At 43.0% G+C, this 23590-nt stretch overlaps 1 protein-coding gene across 3 annotated transcripts in view; it reads left to right on the forward strand.

Annotated features, from left to right (window-relative positions):
• LOC147152627 (helicase ARIP4-like) overlaps positions 1 to 23112 on the forward strand; it is a 32660-nt gene extending 9548 nt beyond the window's left edge. For 2 of the 3 annotated variants that reach the window (XM_086049673.1, XM_086049659.1), the window contains exons 2-23: positions 3074 to 3317; positions 3590 to 3723; positions 3946 to 4110; positions 9212 to 9423; positions 9500 to 9682; positions 10368 to 10501; positions 10899 to 11095; positions 11177 to 11380; positions 11506 to 11644; positions 13684 to 13861; positions 14371 to 14589; positions 15159 to 15277; positions 15430 to 15554; positions 16266 to 16365; positions 16465 to 16670; positions 16760 to 16938; positions 17295 to 17491; positions 17776 to 17975; positions 18239 to 18328; positions 18428 to 18523; positions 18847 to 19892; positions 19966 to 23112. In XM_086049673.1, coding sequence (XP_085905799.1) covers positions 3074 to 3317; positions 3590 to 3723; positions 3946 to 4110; positions 9212 to 9423; positions 9500 to 9682; positions 10368 to 10501; positions 10899 to 11095; positions 11177 to 11380; positions 11506 to 11644; positions 13684 to 13861; positions 14371 to 14589; positions 15159 to 15277; positions 15430 to 15554; positions 16266 to 16365; positions 16465 to 16670; positions 16760 to 16938; positions 17295 to 17491; positions 17776 to 17975; positions 18239 to 18328; positions 18428 to 18523; positions 18847 to 19892; positions 19966 to 20001 — 4403 coding nt within the window. In that variant the 3' untranslated portion in view covers positions 20002 to 23112. Of the gene's footprint in view, positions 1 to 3073; positions 3318 to 3589; positions 3724 to 3945; positions 4111 to 9211; positions 9424 to 9499; positions 9683 to 10367; positions 10502 to 10898; positions 11096 to 11176; positions 11381 to 11505; positions 11645 to 13683; positions 13862 to 14370; positions 14590 to 15158; positions 15278 to 15429; positions 15555 to 16265; positions 16366 to 16464; positions 16671 to 16759; positions 16939 to 17294; positions 17492 to 17775; positions 17976 to 18238; positions 18329 to 18427; positions 18524 to 18846 lie in introns of all 3 variants that reach the window. The other variant, XM_086049665.1, reaches the window with a different exon arrangement.
• Positions 23113 to 23590: the final 478 nt, after the last annotated feature.

A 23590-nucleotide genomic window follows, 5' to 3' on the forward strand; every position in this document is an offset into this window, starting at 1 on the left:
CGCCCACTCCACTTCCTGTCCTTTCCTTCAGCGTCTCGCTGAGTGCCCATCGTGTGTGTGCGTGCATGTGCAGGGGTGTGTGTGTGTGTATTGTGAAGTCAGGGCTCTATGTATGTCATGAAGTCTTAAACAGTACAGTACTGTTCTGTCAGGTATGAGTGAAGGAAGGAAACGGGGCTGACAGAGAGTTGGAATGTTATGCAATATGTTGACGCTGACGCACCGTTGTCTTTGCCACTCTCTCAGGCTGAGATAACAAAACCTGTGTCCTTTGCTGAAGCGATAGCGCAGTGCACACAAAGAGCAGTCTCATCTTTCATTCGCACTCCGAGCATACTTGGAACTGTCAATTGAAGAACGTGTTTTTTGGAGCGATGTCACACATTTCTCCCCCCGCAAAATCCAAAATTTAACCGATGCCATCATAAAACTCCTTTACTTTACAGGCAATATTTTCCGGACCATTTTATCATAAGTTTAATACAAGTGTGAAAATAAGTTAACAACTGTTAATAGTAAAGCTTAAACAATGAGTTGTGTACTCAAGATTATACTCTTTAGCTGTATTGCGCTGAAGAGTCAGGACAGATTCATTCCGTCCTCTATATCACCACTGTTTAATTCAAATATGAAAATGTTGTAATATTGACATGACTTTACTTCTTATCAACAGGGAATTCACGTTTGAAGTGGTTAGAAATGCTAGTCATATGTCTCACTGCACACGCAAAGACACACACACATCCCTGAGACAGACTGGGTTTTTTTTTAAACGACCGCATTGTTTGATTACGGTGTGTATCATGGACAGAATGGGTGTTTTGTGCAAGTTGTTTTGCAAGGCAGCTTGCCTCAGAGTGTATGCACACATTCTTATCATCCGCAACCTAATACACCAGGTATCTTAAGGCCCTGATAGACCAATCCGACGTCGGAGGTCGTGAAGCTTCGTGAATGCGCCGTCTGTTTAGTGTAGTGGCCACCGTCGTAGTGTCGTAGCACTACGTCTGTAAGCATCTTGGGGGCGGTTACGCATGTTGAATCGGCGTCGCCAGTCGTGACATTTATTCACTTTGAATGGCTGTTAGCTAGCAAATCAGCGCTCGGAGAACGTGATGGTTTACTTCGCGTGGGAGTTCACCGTGAGCGAAGAATAGAGCCTAATGCATTGTTTACCTTTTTATAATCCGCCCCCGGCCAACAGCTTTCCGGTTGGATTTTTCTAACCATGAGAAATGGTGACTACCGCCGCCGATGGTATGGAAGGGTATTACATCTTATGCGCGCGCAGAAAGTACTTTAATGGCCAGCGTCGCTGTCTGTCGTTGCGGTGTATTCCTCCAGCGTGACGTGCCGACAGCAGGCCGGACGCCACAGGGGGTAAGCGTCTGTCACTGTTGGCCAGCGTCTTTTTGGTCTATCTCGGCCTTTACACTTTGAAAGTTATTGTGAGTAACGACACTGTGTGTGTTGGCAGCACAGCATCATTTTGTGCCGTCATCCCTGGCAGATTCCCGGCACAGCTTGTTCTTAGTGCATGTGTTTGTGTGTGTTTCCTGTTTTTCATTTCGTAATCCATCCATATTTATGATCCAGGCCTTACGTAAACCAGAGATCTGGTTCAGTGTGTCTCTGGCAGAGCAACTGAAAATGGAGGAGTGTAGGAAAATGTGAGAGGTGGAAAAGTAAGGTGAAAGCAGATTTCATCCCGGTGGGTTGGTAGTAGAAGCAGAAACAAAAACCAAAAACAAAAATCAAGCTTTTAGTTTCCCCAGATACTTTCAGTTTTAGAACAATGACTGCATGCTTCGGGTGGATCCACACAACTGACCTGGAAATGTTCTTTTGATTCATTTGAATGACTCGTGTCATTTTTTTCTGAGCTTTAATTAATGGATGTGTCCCTGTGAGTGTTTAACACTTGTAGAAACAGACTTGATTAATGACTTATTAAGACTTAACAACTAGCCTCTGTAGGACAGTGTTAACCCAACCTTGATTCAATCAAAACACCTATTTCACATGAGAAAAATGTCATGGCCCACCACCAAACAAAAATCTCACAATATTGAAATAATGATGGTCTGGTCTCTATTCATTCACAAATTGATTAACTCCGTGTGAAATATGGACTTGTTTAACTGAACATAAGGCTGATATACGAATATACTTATTCTGTTTGCGTGAAGTGAAATGTGGACTTGTTTAACTGAACATAAAGCTGATATACGGATATACTTACTGTTTACGTGAATGGCAGCAGGTGGCATCACAGAGAAGAGCATTTAGTTGTTGTCCTTGCCACTATACGTTAATGGCATAGACAGATGAAAAAAGGTATTTGTAATTTATAAATGATGATAATGCATGGATGGAAATAATTGTCAGACAAATTGAGTGAAATGTGGTCATTTCCCACAGCACCCCTAGTGATCCCTTACTACACACTTAGGCCAAATGGCCCCTCTCTGGGTCTTCTGGGGTTTTATTTAACACAGAAACACTGCCAGCCTCCAATTTTGTATTGTTTCGGAAATGCACTGCGTCAATGTATTGATAAACTCAGTTAGCTTATGATTTGCAGTTATTTATTTTCAAATCCAAACCAGTGTTTTCAACCTATGTTTTAAGGTTTGAATGCCCTCCTTACGTCCGGCAATGCTTGCACACTCGGATGGAAGCAGTTAGATACGGTTAAGTGACTGTTTACAATACACTCCCCCCCAGAAAGCAAAGGAAAGCCTTGAATCACAAACTCACGATCGTAATGAGATGACATACCCCGGTTACAAATCGTTATTGACTATGGCGTGTAATTTGTTGAGGACAACGATCAACGGAACCCCAATAATGAGGACTGCTTTCAGAATCATACTCAAAATCAAAAGTGGAAAAATGAAGTGGCTCCAACTTCTGTGAATTTTCTCGAGGCAACTCAATGTTCAGTCTCAGTACTGTGGATGTCCTCGACATGATCTGAATGCACTGCCTACGGCATCTTGGCATGCCCTTGATGAAAGATAAATAGCTTGGAGTTTGCATGTTTAACTGTGGTCCCCTCTTTGTTCCTCAGATCAGTCCCACTGCGCCTCCTTCAGCTCAGAGAATGAGGCTCAGGGAGGCGACACGGCGGCATGGCAGCGTACCCCTCCACCGTCTACCTCACCTTCAGGGCGGACGCCAGCCAACCCTCCCCCCTCACAGCCCGCGTCGAGACCCCACTCTGGGGTCTCCGGCCAAAGGCCCGCCACGCCCTCCACTATGACAGGAAATAGAAAGAGGAGCTCCAAACCCTCGCACATGAGACGTAACATTCGGTAAGCAAATTCTATTCCAGAGATGTACACGATCTAATTGGAACTTCATTTTTGTGTCAACTGAGGTCGTGATATTTCAACAATTCTCAAGGGTTTCATTGTGTTTGTTTCCTTGGTACACGAATGACATGAAACGCATTTAATGTCCGTCGATCATCAAATCAAATTTCATCCTAATCTAATCATGTTGCACATTTGATTGATTTTGCGGCCGACAAATGCTTAAGGTTAAGGTCACATTGAGTTCCCGTGTTCCGCTCTTGTGATCGTAGGAAGTTACTGAGGGAGCATCAGCTGGAAGCAGTCACCAAAAGTGCTCAGCAGGAGGAGCGACAGAGAAGGCGACGTCTGGATGACCAGAGAAAGCAAGATTTCCCCATACCACTGCTGCCTGAATACGAAAATGGTGTGCCCCTGGCATCTTTATCCATTCATTTTCAGTACTTATTACAACTATACTACGTATTGCATTCAGGGTGACACACCCGTTAATCACCAAACTAACACGTAGAGACAGACGACCACCGTTCATTAACCATGCAAGCTTTGAAGTGTGACCAAATTTGGGTAAGACTGCGAATACAAAGCATTGATCCGTTTTGCTTTTTTTGCCAATCCCTTTGTGCAGGTGATGTAACAAAGCATGTGTCATCATCATCATCATCATCATCATCAGTGTCGCAGCAGGAGTTGAGACAGGAAGTCATCTGCGTGGAGTCCAGTAGCACCGGCACATGCCAGGACGTCAAGACCGACACACGTGCCTCCGCCACGGAGCGCGCACGCAAAGCAGGTCAGAGAGAGCGAGAGACACACACGCGCACGTGCAAAGAGTTTAACAGGCAATTGGCCCTCTTTCGGGACTGCTCAATTTAAGACACCCACTAACTATTTCTATACTCGTAATACTATCCATCTTACTATCCCTCCAGTGGTTGTGCTCATTAGGGCTGCAGGTGAGCTGGAGAGTGTCCAAGGTGACTTTGGGCGAGAGATGTGGTACACCCTGGACAGGTCGCCGGTCCGTCACTGGGCATACAAATCATTTCTAAATCTAATTTATTTAATATAAATTAAATGTGTCCTTAATTCAATGCTTACAAACAGCAGATTTGTTTCTATTATTTGTGTATATTTACAAGGGGAAACCGATTTGAATCAGAGAATTGCTTCTAATATAACTGAATGGATTTGAATCATCAGTCATTGAATCATCGTATTGCACCCCGTGTATCGAGATGCGTCTCAATACGTATTTCAGGAGAGATGCACACCACATATACATCGGTATAAATCAGTTTGATGTTAATTGATGGTTTGTTGTTACTTTGAATTTAATTAACTTGAATACTTTGGGCTTTGGAGAGCTTTTACGTTTATGTTGTTACATATCACTAAACGTAAAAAAAAAACCTACGGCCTACCATATGGAATCGAATCCTAATCCCACTGAATCGAGCCGAATTGAATCGTTTCACGTGAAAATGTACGTTTCTTGAATCGTAACCATACCCCTCGTACCGAGAGATAAGTATCGAATTGTCTTATATTGAAGAGAGGAACACCCCTGATATTTACATTATTGAAATAGTAATAATAATATCGGAGCCCTGTATTTGCACAATTATATTTTTGATACTGTGTTTAGAAAATATCAATGGTACGGTACAATAAACAGTATTTCTAGTGCACCTGTAGTTTAAAAAAAAGGATTGTGGCAAAGCAGACAGTAGCAGTTAAAGCCTATTTTAACTTCATTGGGTACTGTTACTGAGTTGTGCTACGTTGAAACCGAAGACAAAATGTCGCTTCACCCTGCGTTTCTCCGCGTGAGTTTGATTGCGGGATACTATCGTATCTACTTAAATTGCGCCACACCAGAGCAGAGAAGCGGAGGGGCTCCTCCTCCTCCTATGACAGAAAAAAATGAATTAAAATTGATAGTCAGTCAGGTGGCCAGTGGTTGTGCTCAAACTTGGGCTTAGGTCACAGTTCAAGTATGCTTAATATACTTGTATGTGATAACTCTCTCACTCACCATTCTCCTAGCCTGTTCCTTTTTGGCCTGGTCTCAGTATTGGAAGACCCCTATGATTATTTTGTCCTATTCTTCCACCATGTTACCTGCACAGGGCGGTGTTTGTGTGTGTTGCTTCCGTGTACTGTGTCTACAGTGTGTGTGACGTTGAAGGTACATTGGTGGCGTCGATTGGCTCTCGCAACACAGTGTGTGCCTTCCAGTTAAATTTATCAAATTGAGTGAATGTGCTCTCCGTACTGGCACAGATTTTCACCTATCTTCGCAAACTGCATTGACTTTATATGTAATCGCGTAATGAGAATAGCACAACTTGCGTTCGATCTGACCGCAGCATTAAGGGGTTTCACTTAGTGACATGAATGGATAACTTTGTATAGTTTATAACATCACAAATAAATAAAACCTTATAAAGACGTGATGGGAAACAAAGTTGCCTGGTGAAGAATCGTTCTCATTATAGCTCATGAACAAATACAGTAACACTGTAATTCCAGGCTGCTGTAGTAGCTTACACCACAACTGTTGGCCTCAAAGCCCACGTGAACTTTGTCCTTTTATGTTGCTAAGTGGGCTAGTAGGTCAGGTGCCTGCGGAAGTTCAGAATGAGCAGCGGGGAGCACGCAGCGGGGAAGTTATCCCCCCGACTGGATAAATGTGAACCTTGCGCATGCGTTTAGCCATTTAAATCCTTTAATGGGCCGGATGCCGATTGTTGAAATGCCTGAAGAGATGATAGCTTCGCACTGCAAAACAAAAAGCAACATATGAGACAGTAAAAAATAGCTGTTTCAGTACTAACAAAGACGCTAAAACGACCTTTGACAATTACCTTTTAATATACAACTAACTCAAAAACAGAATATATTTTAATACGATAATGACCTATTTGATGAAGTCTGAACACAATAACTTGAAAATACATTTAAATAGCACAAATTCACATTTTAATTTACATAGTAGTAGACATATTTTCTGCACACATCAATTTGACCAAAATCACACCAACCAGGTACAATTTTATGACCAAAGTGGTCATAAAGCTGTATCAAAAATTCAGAGCTGGGCACTTGACCCTTTTTTGCCGGTCCGTCCTCCGTCCGTGGCCTGGGTACTCTTCCGGCCTCATCCCTCCGTCTTTATTCCTAAAAATTATCGTCCTCCGACACCGTCCGTCCTCGTCCTTTTAAAGTGCTTCCGTTTTTGCATTCTGTCAAAATTCTGATGCAAAGATGATACGGAATGTTACCATCTTTGTGGAATCCGCTGATAGTGTAGTGGTACACACGCCTGAGTTGTGTGCGGGCAGCGTGGGATCGATTCCCGCTCAGTGACAGTGTCTATGTGTGCCCTGCGACTGGCCGGCGACCAGTTCGGGGTGTAGTCTGCCTTCGCCCATTGACGGCTGGGATAGGCTCCAGCAACTCCCCGCGACCCTATACAGGATAAGCGGTTTGGAAGATGACATGACCATCTTTGTGATAAGTTGTGTATGTGGCTTTTTTTTATTGCTTCATATTGAGAGCTGTGTCTGACGTTTTGGTTACCACTTGGCTCCATGCAGTATAATATGAAGGCATTGTCAAATTAAAACTTCTCTGAACTTTTTTGTCTGATACATCTCTTGTTTTGGAAATCATTATATGGACCGTGGTGCATTCACAAGTTTACGCAGGGTACATCTTATACACTTCCCTCATTCCCGAACTCACAATCTCACAATGTGCACACGCTTAAATGCACACAGGTTGAGAGTGAGACACAGATAATTTGTTTTCTAGGAGCCAGAAAAGACAACAGGAACAAAGGGGAAGGGGCAGTGTTTAAAGGAGGAAGTTGATGTGAAGAGTGATAGGAGGAGCAGATCAGACAGAGCAATAAAGCTGGCTAATCCTAATTGGGAGCCAGAAGACACACACACACACACACACACGCACACACACACAGCGCACCACCGTGGCACAGTGACATTTCTAGTTAAGGTTGCATAACCAGTCTCCCCCCGCCACTCTAATCCTACTTGTATAACCAGACATTCATTGCAGTTATATAAGCTCCCTCTCGCTTCATCTCGTCCCTCTCGCTCACCCTTATTTTTGTACACACACTAACATACTGACACACACACGCACACACGCACACTTCTCCTCTTCCCGTCGTGCCCTCACAGGTTGCCAGCTTGTGTAATAACAATCATTTGATGGTCTTTTTATTCTTCCTAATTAAATAGGGATGTTGGTCTAGTAGCCACACACAAACGCACTCATTTATACGCGTACACGCACAACGACATTATCATCATCAGGTGTTACTCGTCCCATTTGCATCTGCTGGTGCTCATCAGAAAACGGACATCAAACTACTCTAAAAACACTCGGGTTAAAAAGAACACAATTTGGGGTCATAAATGGACTGATCCACTACTTGGGTCAATTTGACCCAACTTCCTGGGTTGCAACCCCACAAATGTGTCGTTTTGTACACAACAAATCCCAAAAATTGGGCTGTTTTGTACAAAACAACGCAAGAACGTGGGTCAAATTGACCCAATTAGTGGATCGGTCCATTTTTGGCCCAAAATTGTTATTTTCAACCCAACTGTTGTTAGAGTGTAGCTACTTTGCTAAATCAATTTAGGTAGATACATGCGTTTGTTTAAAACCAGGGGTGTCAAACTCGTTTTCATCATGGGCCACATCATAGTTCTGAGTGCCCTCAGGGGGCTGGTTCTAACGGTGAAACCACACACATGTATACTCGTTAGAGGTGTAACTGTATGCCAAAAAATTGTTGGGGGCGGACCTTGGTTTTAAGTTCACAGTTTGGGTCATATATGGTACAGAAAACAAAAAACTAACCGGGGCGGATTGATCTACTTTGAAAATGAAATATCAACAGTATTTACTTTTTCGAAGAGTGCAACATCAATAGTTGGGGTTCTTAGGAAATGAAGTATGCCTACATGATTAAACAGTGGCATGTACATAGAGCACATGGCATTTACACGTTACCTAATATGTTGAGTGTATAATTGCTCAATCATGTTACATGATTGCCCCTTCATTTGGTTCTCATTTTTATTATCGATAACTAGTTTTAAATGTAAATCGAGGTAACATTGTGTTGAAGCTTTTGCCTTGAGCTTGACACCTGTGTTTTAAAACAAGTGCAAATGATGGTAAGGTGCAGGCTTTCCAGAGTGTTTTGCAACTGCTAAAACTCATCCTGCTGGAAAATAGCCCACTTGGCAAATGTCAGCTCAACATGGGGTTATTCATTTCTCTACATTACAACGCGCATCCGTTTGGTCAAATAAAGACTGCGGCGCTTGGTCAGATTTGGGATTTGCGATCCTCTATTTACGGTATTGAGTAACGTAACAATTGCAAATTATATAAGGATGTCAAAAGTTCAAAAGTAACTGTCTCAATAATGGATTGTTCAGTATGTTCGGCTCCTGGCGGGCAAAGACTGCACATTTTCTTGTTGTTCTGGTCTCCTTGAATCCGCGCACGACCCCGGGTGACGTCATCGCATTCCGTGCGCGTGGGCCGGAAAGGGCTCACCTCCTCTGATCTACATTCCTGCAAACAAATATACAGCTTGCCCAAAAAAACACGTCCCCACCCCCTTTGCCTTCCAACCTTCTCCCACAGAATGGAATATTCATTTAGCCATAAACCCGTGACTATCTCCATATACTTGGACTGTACTGTGTGATCAAAATCAAATGGAAAAAAAAAAAGACCCCTTCACAATTAAATCCAGTGCTCAACTTTTCATGCGGTTTCCAGCAAAATTCCAGTGAGAACAGATTTTCTTCCCTCCCTCACGCCTCCGTCCGTCTTCTCTGTAGGTGCGATTAATCTGAGCCGGAGTGAGGACACCACTATCAGCAGAGACTCCGCCCGCCATGATATAGAGCGTGAGCAAAGTGGCATGCACGTCAACGACGACTTCAATCGCCCGGATGACCAAGGACGGGTACTGGTCAACTTGAACCATCCGGCAACAAACTCGGACATTTTCCTGTCACCTCAGCTGGCACGAGCAGTAAAGCCTCACCAGGTACCAAGTGATTCCCTCTTTTGATTTTTGGAATTGTAAGGAAAGCCCCAACTTGGGTTTGTGTCACTTACCTCAGATCGGCGGAATTCGTTTCCTGTACGACAACTTGGTGGAGTCGGTGGAGCGTTTCGGCAGCAGCAGCGGGTTCGGCTGCATCCTGGCTCACAGCATGGGCCTGGGCAAAACGCTGCAGGTCATCTCCTTCGTTGACGTTCTCTTCAGATATACGAAGGCCCACACTGTGCTCGCCATTGTACCTGTAAGCACCTTCTGGAGTCAATTTCAAATACTGAATGAATGAATGAATGACTAATCTGGCACAGTGAAGTGGGGGTTAGCGCGTCTGCCTGACAATTCTGAGACTCAGGTTTAAAACTCTCATCTCTGGCCTTCCTGTGTGGAGTTTGAACCTTCTCCCTATGCTTGTTTCTCCAGCTTCCAGAAACATGCATGCTAGTTTCATAGAAGACTTTTAATCGTCTATAGGTGTGAATGTTCGTCTGCCATTGGCTGGTGACTGGTCAAGGTGTGATCCAAATGAGGACAAGTGGTATTGCTAACTTTGGGAACTTCTAAAAACAAATAAAACCACAAAGGCTACAAATATGGGAACCATAAATGTTCACAATGTGATTTCAAGACCATTGACACACTAACAAATGTAAAAAATACATGTACTCATATTTTGCTGTCTAGTTTTTGCACATGCATTACAAATTTTGGCACCCTAAATTTAGAACAAAATATTTTTCACATTGCCACTGCCGGTGTTGGTGTGAACAATCAGAATGAAAAATAGATGATTCAAGTGGCATGTTCTGACATTTCTGCAAAGGGTGTTGTAACAGAAAAAAAAATCATATCTGGTCCGGGGATAATCCAATTGGAAGAAACAAAAGCTGCACTGAATGTAATCGACGACCTGGCATTGTTTTCTTCCACAGGTCAACACATTGCAGAACTGGCTGGCAGAGTTTAACATGTGGGTCCCGCAGGCCGAGGCCTTGCCCCCCGATTGCGACCATCGCCTGGTGAGGCCTCGCAACTTCAAGGTTCACATCCTCAACGACGAACACAAGTGAGTCACGGCGGCACCAAGACGAGTGCAAAAAAGAAAAACATGTAATGTGTTACCTTTCCGCTGTTATCTACGCACACTAATGCCAGTGCATTTAAAGTGAGCAAAGATGCTCCGTCTGTTTTTTGTTTTTTTTAGTCTAGTGCTACCACACTACAGCTGTTTCCAGTGTGTGTGTGCGCGCGCGCTTACATATTCTGGATGTGTGTGTATGCGTAGGGGAGTTAAAGGTTGACTGTTTTGCGTGTGTATGTGTGTGTGTGTGTAGTATCACACATTTATTTGGTCTACCTTTAACCTTTGGTCCACATTTCACTGATGTCGTTTTAAGGCAAACTACAATAAAGAAGTCCAGTGTTTGCTGTGTGAAGTAATCCTTTTCTCTGCGCTTACCCAGAAACACAACATCCAGGGCCAAGGTGGTGGAGAACTGGGCCCAGGATGGAGGTGTTTTGCTCATGGGCTATGAGATGTACCGCCTCTTGTCGCTCAAGAAGAACTTTGTGTCTGGGAGGAAGAAGAAGAGCAAGAAAACTGCGGGGCCTGTCGCAAACGACCTGGATGAGGAGGACCGGCAACAGAAGTTGCTCATAGGTGGGGGAGGTGAAAGGGGGAACAGATGAAGAGGTGGTAGGAAAACAAAATGATTTCAAATTGGAAATTATCCTCCTGCAGCGATCGAGAGAGCCTTGGCCAGGCCTGGCCCCGACGTGGTGATATGTGATGAGGGCCATCGCATTAAAAACTGCCACGCCAGCACCTCTCAGGCCCTGAAAAACATCCGAACCAAGCGCCGCGTGGTCTTGACAGGATATCCGCTCCAGAACAACCTGATGGAGTACTGGTGCATGGTTGACTTTGTTCGGCCTGACTTCCTCGGTAAATCAATTCTTTTACTATTATTGTATTGCTACTGCATATATTTTTGTTGCTGTTTACAGCGGATCCTCAAAACGTTCTTTTTTTTTTTTTCCTTTGTCATAATGTATATGTATGTGTTTCAGGTTCACGGCAAGAATTCAGTAACATGTTTGAGCGTCCCATTCTGAACGGGCAGTGCATGGACAGCACACCCCAGGACATCCAATTGATGAGGTACAGGAGCCACGTGCTGCACAGCCTGCTGGAGGGATTCGTACAGAGGTGAGAAAGCAGCCTGAGTACAATCACAGGCACCGTGAGATTTGTCAAACTCACTGAGTAAAAGCAAACGTTGAGAGAGCGCGGACTTTTGTACAATAATTCTTTGTTACAATTGGATTGCTTTGTTGGAACAACTTACGTAAGATTGCAAAGAGGCAGAAAAATATTCTTCAAATTTGCTGGAAACGTTACGATGAGAGTTTCACAGATATTAAAACATTGACACTTTCCATGGGCTCATATGGATATTTAAATGTACCTGTTACTGTATCATACACAGTGGACACGGAAGGTATGCCGACCCCATGAAATGTTTCACTTTCTGTGTCATTGCAGCCATTTGCCTAAATCAAAAAAGTTCATTTTAGTTCTCATTAATGTACACTCAGCACCACATCTTGACAGAAAAAAAAACTGAAATGTAGAAATTTTTCCAAATTTATGAAAAAAAAAAATTTTGAAATATGGTCGTAAGTATTCAGACTCTGTGCTCAGTATTGAGTAGAAATTCTGTCAGGTTGGATGGTGAACGTTGGTACACAGCCATTTTCAGGTCTCTCTAAAGATGCTCAATCGGGTTTAGGTCAGGGCTCTTGCCGGGCCAGTCAAGAACAGCCACAGAGTTGCTCTGAAGGCATTCCTTTGTTATTTTAGCTGTGTGCTTCACATCATTGCCCTGTTGATAGGTGAACCTTGGGCCCAGTCTGAGGTCCTGAGCACTCGGCAAAAGGTTTTCCTCCAGGATATCGCTGTACTTGGCCGCATTCATTTTTCCTTCAATTGCAACAGTCGGGGGTGGTTGTGGGGGTGGTTTTCAGTCCCTGCAGCTGAAAACCACCCCCACAACATGATACTCTCACCACCACATTTCACCGTATTGGTCAGGTGATGAGCAGTGCCTGGGTTTCTCCACACATACTTAGAATTAACAGCAAAAAGTTCAATCTTGATCTCATCAGACCAGAGAATCTTATTTCTCATATAGTCTGGGAGTCCTTTGTGTGTTTTTCGGCAAATTCTATGCAGGCGAGGCTTCCGTCGGGCCACTCTGCCATAAAGCTCCGACCGGTGGAGGGCTGCACTGATAGTTGACTTTGTGGAACTTTCTCCCATCTCCCTACTGCATCTCTGGAGCTTAGCCACAGTGATCTTTGGCTTCTTCTTTACCTCTCTCACCAAGGCTCTTCTCCCACGAATGCTCAGTTTGGCTGGACGGCCAGGTCGAGGAAGAGTTGTGGTCTTCCCAAACTTTTTTCATTTGAGGATTATGGAGGCCATTGTGCTCCTGGGAACCTTGAGTGCTGAAGAAATTATTTTGTAACCCTGGCCAGATCTGTGCCTTTGCCACAATATCTGTCTCTGATCTCCTTGGGCAGTTCCTTCAACCTCATGATTCTCATTTTTTCTGACATGCGCTGTGAGTTGTAAGGTCTTATAGAGAGAGAATTCCCATTTATTTCCATTTCACACAAGTTTTCGAAACCCGTACGTTTACAGGTGACCCCTACTATTCGCTGGTAATCGGGACCGGGTCGGCCGGCCAAAACTGAAAATCTGCATATAATTAATGAAGCCCCTTTATAAATGCATTGAAAAAAAAGGGAAAAAAACACTGATAAACCACCAAGCCTTTTCCACAGAAAACAGCGGGTGGCCCCCCACCCCAAAAAATTCAAATATTTTCTTAAATACTGGAAAACAAATCCACAGATGGGTGAATCCGCGGGTTCTGACCCGCAAGTATGCGTGGGTTCACTGTATTTAATCTCGTCAAAAATGAGCGAATGCACTGTGGTCAGCTCCAATTTAGTACTTTATTACTATTTTTTTTTTTAATGAGATAATCAATGTGCTGGCATCAAAGTGAATCCAGTTTAATATAATAAAAACAACAGACAGGAAGTCAGACAAAAAAAAAACATTGGTCAGAGCTGCAGAAATGTAATTTTATAAAAAAGGAATCTCAAATGATGCCTTTTTTTTTTTTTTAAATGAAACTTTGATTTACAAATGAACGTATTCTAACACTTGTGTTTTAGACGAGGCCACGATGTGCTGAAAGACCAGCTGCCCTCTAAGGAGGAGCACGTGATCCTGGTGCGTTTGTCTCCATTGCAAAGAGCGCTCTACACGGAGTTCATGAACCGCTTCAGAGAGGCGGGAAACACCGGCTGGCTCAGCCTCAACCCGCTCAAAGCCTTCTGCGTATGCTGCAAGGTGAGACAAAAGATGTTTCAACACATAGTTTAAACTGCCTGGACACCAAAGGCTCAAGAAATAGGAACTTTCGGAGGTTCACTGTTTGGACCACAGGAACTACTGTATAAATGTGGTTAAGGGGTACTCTCTCAGGACCAAAAGAAGACTATGCTAACAGGCGGTAGTACAATACTTTAGAGAGTTCCAGGTACCTTGGATACTGTGTCTTCAGCGAAACACGTATCTGTTTGGAATATTTTAGCTCCGATAACTACAGCAGCCAAGAAATTAATGTTCCTGGAAATTTTAAGTTTGCAATGTGGTAAGCCAGTATTGTATATTACGTAATGTTCTGGTGAAAATCAATAGTGTACTGTAATAAAATGGGTCATTTGAATACGTCACGATCAGCCTCAAAATATATAAGGTCACATGTAATCAGATAAGAATGTATTTTCCCTGAAAGAAAAATGGAATATCCTCTAGTCATTTCACACTGTGGTTCTTCTTCACCCTTCCCTTTTAAGATTTGGAACCATCCAGATGTGCTCTATGAGGCCTTACAGAAAGAAAACCTGGCCAATGACCAGGACCTGGACCTTGACGACATAACCTCAGCTGCACCTTCACGATGTCCCACTGCAGCCACTCAGAAGCCAAAGCCCTCGGAGAACCCTAACCCAATTGGGGGACTGAGTCTCAACCATTTGCAGGAGAGGGCCAATCAGGTCATCACATATGAATGGGTACGTGCAAAAGGTTCCTAAGTGGGCATCACAATTGTTTTTCTTCAACCACATCTCTTGGCAATTAAAAAACTCAACAACTTTTGGTGGAGGTAAAAATAAATGATCTGTTTGTCCACAAAGCCCAGAAAGAAAGTTGGAGATATCAGGATGCCATGTTTGTTGCTCAGTGAAGTCCAGTGTGCCCGATGAAAAACATATAGCACCCCTGTTTACTATATTACTCAATTCTGCAAACCCCAAGCGAAATAACATAAATCATCCCATGTTGCTGTCATGAAGCCTTTTTACCCAAAATATCCAAGCGTAAAAACAACTTTAAAATAAAAACTTGGCGTTCAATTGCCAAGGCTTTGTGTGACCCATGAGAGTTTCCCCTCACCATTTCACTCAAATTCCAACTAGTACAACCTCAGAGTCATTCGTTATCAGAGGTGCCACTGTAGCATATTTGTTTTCAACTTGATGTTTGCACGAGCCGTAATCAATCAATCACGGCAATGTTATTTAAAGAAAGTCATAGTTGCTCAGCTAAGCGCACATTATAATATGCGATTACTCTTGTATAGGCGAAGGACATAATGTGTGATTACAAGCCCGGCATCCTGGAGAACTCCGCAAAAATGGTGCTGCTGTTCCACCTGATTGAGGAGAGCGTAACAAAAGGAGATAAACTTCTTGTTTTCAGGTAAAAAGCTGAAAAATACATCACAGAAAAGGACATTTTGAATGGTTGATTTTGTTGCAAGGTTTTGCCCCTGTTCCAGCTTTGCTCTGCTTTTATTCGAATTCCCATGTTCCCCATCTTATGAGGCAGTCTTTTATTTCTGTATCCCGCAGTCAGAGCTTGTCAACTTTAACCGTGATTGAGGATTTCCTGGCTAAGAGGCCAGTACCGTGTTCTCCCAACACCCCCAGCAGAGATGCAGGCAGCCAGAACTGGGTCCGAAATCACAACTATTACAGTGAGTGCTGTTGTTTTTATACCACTTGCTCAGTGTGACTTTGAGCTAAGAGGTACACGACGAAGAGTGGACAGTTTGACTTGAAGGAAACAGTGATGTTTCACTCATGAATTGTGAGAAATACATTTTGGTTATCGGGAAGGATTATGACTAGACTAGTATACTCAAATGATACACATCAATTTTAATGCACTGACGTTTGCGATGTCGTCCCTCGAACTAGTAATGAGCACTGCCACCTGCTGGTTCTTTACAGGCAAGGAACATAATTTCTAGTTTGGGGTTTCAAGATGTTAAAAGTATCCTCTCAAAATAAATGATTAGTCATTTTTAGTCATTTTGAAAAACAAGTCAAAGTGAACATGTATATGCATTTCTCAATCTTCATAGGCTGCAGATCATGTGCAATTAATATCCTTCCCGATCTACCAAGGCTGAGGAATCCTATTCTGGAACACCTTGTCCAAATTTGTCATCAAGATTATTCATTCATTTATACATCTCACAATGTTATCAAATGAGAAAATGCACCTTTCTCTTACGTTTCACTATGCCATGCATAGAGTTTTGTTTGGATTTTGTATAGCTGTTAACAAGCAAAAGGGTATATTTGGATTGAAAGTGGCTAACATCCAGAAATGTAATATCAAACAGTCCTATACTAGAATACAGCATTAGTTGTTTTCAGTCTGGCTGTGTGATGTTTTAAAGGACTGGATGGAAGTACAACCACCTCAGAGCGAGAAAGATTAATTAACCAGTTCAACGACCCCAACAACACCTCAGCGTGGGTCTTCCTGTTATCAACAAGGTAACACACAGACACACACACGCTTTTGAACACTCTGTGATGCTATTATGGATTTTTAAGGTCTGATTAACTGGACTGCGCACCTTTACGGGTTCTCAGGGCAGGTTGTCTGGGCGTAAACTTGATCGGAGCAAACCGTGTGGTGGTTTTTGATGCCTCCTGGAACCCGTGCCATGACGCCCAGGCAGTTTGCCGTGTCTACCGCTATGGTCAGAGGAAGCAGTGTCACGTCTATAGGCTGGTGTGTGATTTCACGCTGGAGAAGAAAATCTATGACCGCCAGATCTCCAAACAGGGCATGTCTGGTGGGTGTGCACAAAACTAGCCTAATGCGGTGTGCTGGTGTTGTTGTTTTATTCCTCTTTCATCATTTTAACTGTCCTCCACCATTCAGACCGGGTGGTGGATGATCTGAACCCTATGCTGACCTTCACGAGGAGGGAGGTGGAATCTCTCCTTCACTTTGCCGAAGAGGAGCCTGAGCTCTGCCAAGGACAGCAGCTGCAACCTCAGGACAGCATGGATTGTGTCCTCGGGAAGGCATTGTGCCTCTTTCCACACCTCATTACCAAGGTAGATGAACATAATACGTCACCTTGTTAAAATAACGGCCTAGGTCATTTTTTTCACAAGATGTTTTTTTTTTTTGCCACCTCTACTAAAATCGGCTGCATCCTTTGTTAAACAGATCATTCAATTCCACCCCTGAAAGGAAATTATTAATATATTATAACGTAATCAGTCAATAGTTAATAGTATGTAAAATTGATAGACGGATACATTTCAGAGGAGGTATTGTATTGCTGTCTGGTGAAACCTCTAAAGATGTTTTGATTATGCATGAACTAGCCAAGACTAGTGCAATTTTACAGATAATAACAAATAACCCTCATTACATATCTCACCTGAATTTCTTTAACTCATTGCAGCAACCGTTCCCCCACGAATCTCTGCTCATGGACCGCAGAGAGCTGAAACTGAGCACTGCTGAGAAGAAGGCTGCAAAAAAAGGTTACGAGGAAGAGAAGAGGGCATCTGTGCCATACACTCGCCCGTCCTACGCGCACTACTACCCAGCCAGTGACCAAAGCCTCACCAACATCCCTGCCTTCAGCCAGAGAAACTGGTTTGTAATTCGGAATATTCACAATTGATTAAAAAGCTGTCTGGATATCAAAGTGGCTCGGAGTCAAAAGAGTTTAAACTTTTCATCTTTACTAATGCAAATATATACATATATACCTTAAAAAAAGTCATTCTGATGTCCTTGGATTTTTTTTGCATGAAAAACTATATAAAACATTCATTAAATTGACTTAAAAGTAAATGCATTATGATTGTTTTTTTTTTTTAATTAAAAAAAAAAATGATTGTGAAATCGTCCAATTAAACCAACAAAATTATTCTCAGGCGACCACCTCACACTGAGGAGAAAATGGTGGCCAAAGTCCCACCAGCCCAATCTGCTCCAGTTCCTGCCATACCTGCACAGGTATCTGCAGGTTCGGCTCCGACTTCCAAAGACTCATCAGCGTCGAGCCTTGGAGGATTTCCTGTCAACTGCTTGCAAAAAGCTGGAGTGTTTGTGCAGAAGATCATCACCACGACAGGTAGGCAATATATTCTGTCACTGATTGGACTGACTGACTATATGTTCGGGTTGTACTCCAGTTTCAGCCCAATCACAAAGCACTTGGAAGTTATGTAATTATTGCCTCCCTTTTGTTATACTTGGGTTTATATGAAAACTACCATTAAAACTTTATTAAGAGATAGCACAGTGTGTGGCATTTTTGTGAAGCCTTGCTTTACATGAGAGTTTTTCCTCCGCGAAAAATAAGTCACCAATATTTGTATATTGTTTCTCTTTTAGATATGGTGATTCCAGGCACCAACAGCTCAACAGATGTCAAGGCCAGAATCACAGCAGGAGAGAGCATCCATGTCATTAGAGGCACCAAAGGTAACACTCATAATTTCAGTTGTATCACTTGAGGCTTATATTTGGTAAAATAAGAATCTCATCAACTTGAAAGGCAACTATTGGTTTATTTGACTGTAGGGACCTACATCAGGACATCAGATGGCCGAATCTTTGCTATCAGAGCAGCTAACAAGCCTAAGATGTCAGATGAGAATACTGCAACACCACACAAAGGTTGGAAGAATTATCTGACATCTAATTACATAGTGCTGCATTGCTAACGTGCACAACTGTGCTCTGGAGCAAATTGTGACTCTGTAAAGATGATGTTTGTTTGTGTATACTTCCTGGGTACGTGTGTCAACCTAGGTTATTTCAGAAATGACTGGATTACTAATTGCCCATTTAGTTTTGGTGGGAAGCCGCTCAGTGATGACATCATGAAAAAGGATCGGGGCGTAATGTCCTGAACTTAGTTTTAGAGCCATTCTCTGAATGATTTAACAGATGTCATAATTTGGTGTTTTCATAATAACAATTTGATTATTTCTCTTTAGAACCCCAAGGATCTGCAGAGGAGCAGCCAACCACCGGTACTAACGGTTGTCCATCGCCAGACCAACAGCATCCGCAAACGCCCAACAGTTTGCCCCGCCCCCTTTCCCCCGACAGCCCAGAGATAATCAGTCAGTTGCAGCGCTACACTGCAGATAAGGAAAGCCAGCTAGAAAAGGAGGACGGGAGCAACATGGACCAACTGCCTTCATCTAAAGTGGCCCACAGCAACAGTGGCAGTGGAAATGTGTGCCACTATGAAGCCAACAGGGCTAATGTCATCCAGCACAATATGGATGCCACAGCTGCACAAGACTTGAGAATCGGCACTAAGCGCAAAGCCTCCCCCCCATTGCTGGATGAGCGGCCTAGAAAGCAGCCAGCTGATGGCAAACACTCCACAGCCGCTTTAGCCTACCAGGGCTTCCCCTACACAGGTGGCTACGGCGTCCCTCAGGGCTTCAACCCCGCCATGCTGGGTGGCTCACTGGGTCACCCGCTCTACATGGGGGCAGGCTCACCTTTCCTCCACCCTTCTCATAGTGCACTTGGCGACCCGAGTTTCATGCCGGAGCTGTTTGGTTTAGGCGCCGTCCCCACCTCCTCCTCCTCCTCGGCACTGTCCACTTCTACCATCACTGATGTCTCCTCCTCCTCATCGCAGCCCTCCTCTGCATCAAACGCTTCCACTTTGGCTCCAGGCACCCTGCCGCCATTCATGCTGAGCCCCAGCCTGGCAGGCATGGCAGGGATGCTACCATCAAGCTTCGCCCTCTCTTATAGTCAATCTCTGGCCAGCTTGTATCGGGGGTCAATGCTCCCTGGTGGGCTTCCCGGTCCAGCGGCCACTCCTGGTCCAGCTGGAGCAAGCTTTCTCTCACAATACACTTCACCCGCTGCCTCCAGCTCCTCCTCCTCCTCCTCCTCATCGTCTCCTTCCTCCTTTTCCCCGTCGGCACACTCAGAGGACCAGAGGGCTAGAGCAATTGTCAATGGCAGGAATGTCAGCAGCCCCGGCAGCTCGGATGACAATGAGGAAGTCATTGAAGTGAGCATCCAATGAAAACGACGATGCTTGGTTTGACTTGTTTGTAAAAGGATCTACGTCCTGTTTGGCGCAGGCTTTAAAAACATCCTACGAGGGACAGCAAACATGACGTCGCATGAATGGCAACGTGTCCCCCGATTGTGCCGACTCCGCAGAGTCATATGTCTTGATGCTGAATCTCTGAAGATAATCATCTTTTACAGGTGAAAAGAAAATTGAAATCATAAAGCTTCAGGCTTCTGCCTTTGAAATGTAATAAGCACTGGACAAAAAAGCCTGCAGTGACTGAAACGCCCTCTTGATGTTCTTCGTCTAGAGAAAACGAAATGGGGAGATTTGCCAGGGGGTAAATGGTTCGATATGCTAAGGGTCATTATGTATGTATCGGTCTGTAGGGATGGGCATAATAGCATAGTTAAGAATGTAATTGATTGTGGAAATGATCATCATGTCTTCAACCAGTTGAGGCTCAATGGATTGAACTACTTCACTTGGAACCAGCAGAGGCACTGATGGTTCAGCCTGAACTAGATTTTTGGGGTCTAAAGCGGTGGAGCTTGACATCAGATCTGCACAGACCTTCTGCTGTGGTTCAACTCTTAAGTAGCAGCGTCATGCTGCCTAATAAATTGCCAGATGGAAGGAAGAATTCAAAACATCTAGAGAGAGAAAAACTCTCTTCCTGTTACAGATTTACCCATCCTACCGTTGTTTGTCACATCCAGTCTTGCTACTGAATATTTCTTCAACAAATTTCAAAGAAAGCAGAACTTTTTGGAGCATTTTGAACTTCTCTGCCAGGTGAGGAGCATTGTATCTTTTTTCTTCTTGGAAGAAAATATAAAAAAGACGGAATGAAAAGGTAAAACTGTTAAAACCTTAGAACTCTTAGAACAGAATGTATGCTTAATCAATTGCCTTCAAACTAGGCCTTTACACAAGACTCCCACTGAGGCATGTGACACAGGAACAGCAGTTTTTCTACATTTTTTCTATTTTAATTTTGCCTAAAAACAGCCATGAGAAATTGAGGAAAAACTGTGCTCTTTTCGTAGCAGAGAAGCAACCACCAACGGAAAATGCCTTTTAGCGCTTATCTTTCTGAATGTGAACTGTGAGAGAGGAGATACAAAGAGTTGTTAAAATCTCACCCACAGTCTTACTGTAGCCTAGTGACAAATGATGCAAAACACTCAAGCCTATATGCTGTATTTGTACATGCCAACAGGAATCAAGGTGACCACCTGAGTTTCGGTTTTAGTGTTGTTGTCTGTGTCTGTTGTAATTTGAAATGTGTATAGAAAAAAAGATTTGGTTTGATGTTCCACCTTTTGCTCTGCTGGTTTTTCAGTGTTGATTGCACCGCATACATTTGACTTGAGGTCTTTATTGAAAACATTCTGGGTGAGAGCTTCGCCAAAAACGGCACACCTGCAACCTCAGTCATAGAGGAGTGTCTCTTAAGTGACCAAAAATAAAAACAATACCGTATTTCCTCAAATAATGGGCATCCATCCGATATTAAAATGTAATTATTTTGTTTCACAGATGTGATTACACACAGACAGATATTAAAGACTTAACCGCGCTGCATGTACTTTGTATGGTGCTAACCAAAACAAGCACTTACGAGGCACGTGAACTCTGCAGTTTTGTCGCATGTTAAATATATACCGGTACTGATAAGGTGTCATCTTCCAAACCGCTTATCCTGTACAGGGTCGCGGGGAGGTGCTGGAGTCTATCCCAGCTGACAATGGGCGAAAGGCAGACTACACACCGAACTAGTCGCCAGACAGCCGCAGGGCACACACACAGACACCGTCACTGAGCGGGAACCGATCGCACGCTGTCCGCACACAACTCAGGCGTGTGTAACACTACACCATCAGTGACAGTGCTGATAATGTGTACAATTATTCCAAAAATGATTCTGTACAAACAAAAGCATCTGCTTTTGAGTAAATGTGTTAAAACATGCTATACAAATACTGAACAGGCCCATCCGTTAGTTGGACTGTGTGGTTTACACAGTACTATTGTAAAATTTGAGACACCTTTATGTGTAGATGAGGCAAAAAAAGAAAACAAATCCTCAATTTCATGACCAAGCCCCTCTTGGAGCTGCAATCCCTATACTGATCCTATTGACTCTAGTGGAATCACATGTGCTTTGACACCTTGCTTATTTTACAATGTCTGAGTAAGAGCTTTCAAAACCAGCAGCTCATTTGTCATACGAAACAATCTCTTCATACCCGTAACCAGAGAATAATTGTGAAAGAGAATTGTTTTGTGCTTTATTCTGAAATTGCGAGTTTACTTGTTTCATTTTTGTTTGGACAATGTTTGAATTTCTAATGGTAATTTATTTATTTACAATGAATATTTATTCATTTATATTCGTTTTAATATCTTTTGTATTTCTTTTTTAAATTTGTATGGTCATATAACTTTTGTTATTAAATATGAAAACATTTGGTTTGTCCTATTAAAAAAAAAAAACAAAAAAAAACTGACGCTCTCTTCCAGATCATATTTAAACTGCAGCGTTTGCATTTGTGGACCAACCAATCAGTAATAGCCAGGAGAGTGTTCAAGAAACTTAGAATGATTATCTTCCATAACAGTTACACAAATCACTTCTCAAATTATGTGAATTTGGATGATTGGTCATCGGGCTCGTCTTCGCTCATTGTCATTTAATGTGAAACCTTTTATCTATTTGACCACAGATTCCTTCATGAAAGGTCAAGTAAATGTCTGCTCACAATTGGATATCACAATAATAGGAGACATTTGTTTGCATTACACATGAGCACAAACCACAATTAATTGTTCAGAAAGAATGCTTAATTATTGTTAGAAGTGATTTATTTTTCATTTTTGTTTTTGTATTAGAAATGATTGATGATAAAATGTTTGGATGGCAGCTTGATATTTGCTGTACCAACTGAATTTTATTTTACTGTTTTCAACTTGAATTTGCATATTTATTTAAATTAATCAAAGAAATCCAATGAGTAGAGCTGTCTGTCTGAATTCCATTCGCAGTGAGAAGATTGAACCTGCTGTCTTTGAGGACTGACTAAGGTCAAACTCTGATGTTGTACTGAATCAATGGACTGAGTGTATGACCTTACAGTACTCTGAGCAGATGAGTTCTTTGTTCATTTATTTTCAGAAGTTTGACAATAAAAGAATTGTGTTCCAAATGGAATTTTCTGAGTATTGACAAACATGTTTCTCCCATATTTTAAAAAATGGCTTAACTAAGCATGGCCGGAGGTGTATTTTAGTCCGGCCCACTATCGGCCCTTTTGAGTGTGACATGCTCGTGAGGTGGCCAAAATTCTTCTCAGCCTACTTGGTGAAAGGCTTATTTTTAGGCTTCTTTCTACTCCCACGTCGGCTCGAGCGATAACTGCTGTTATAGGGATTGTGGCATTGACACATTGTGGCATTCACACCGCCCCCTCTTTGTAATGTATGCCCCAGTTGCAGATGGGAGGCGTTACGTGACGTGACAATGAGGAAATACAAACATGCTTTGAGCGCACGTTGCTGTCTCACATGCTGCGATGACAGTTTCCCACACGTAGACGGATGCACCACGCAGCTCGTTGCTGCAAAGTAAGCATAAGCAAGCTACTCACCCACGTTCCCCCTTAGCCGCCACCTTCCAGATCGTTTTCGTA

Source organism: Filicampus tigris, chromosome 1, assembly GCF_054856515.1.
Source record: "Filicampus tigris isolate MCC_2025a chromosome 1, RoL_Ftig_1.0, whole genome shotgun sequence".
In the NCBI taxonomy this organism is placed as follows: domain Eukaryota; kingdom Metazoa; phylum Chordata; class Actinopteri; order Syngnathiformes; family Syngnathidae; genus Filicampus; species Filicampus tigris.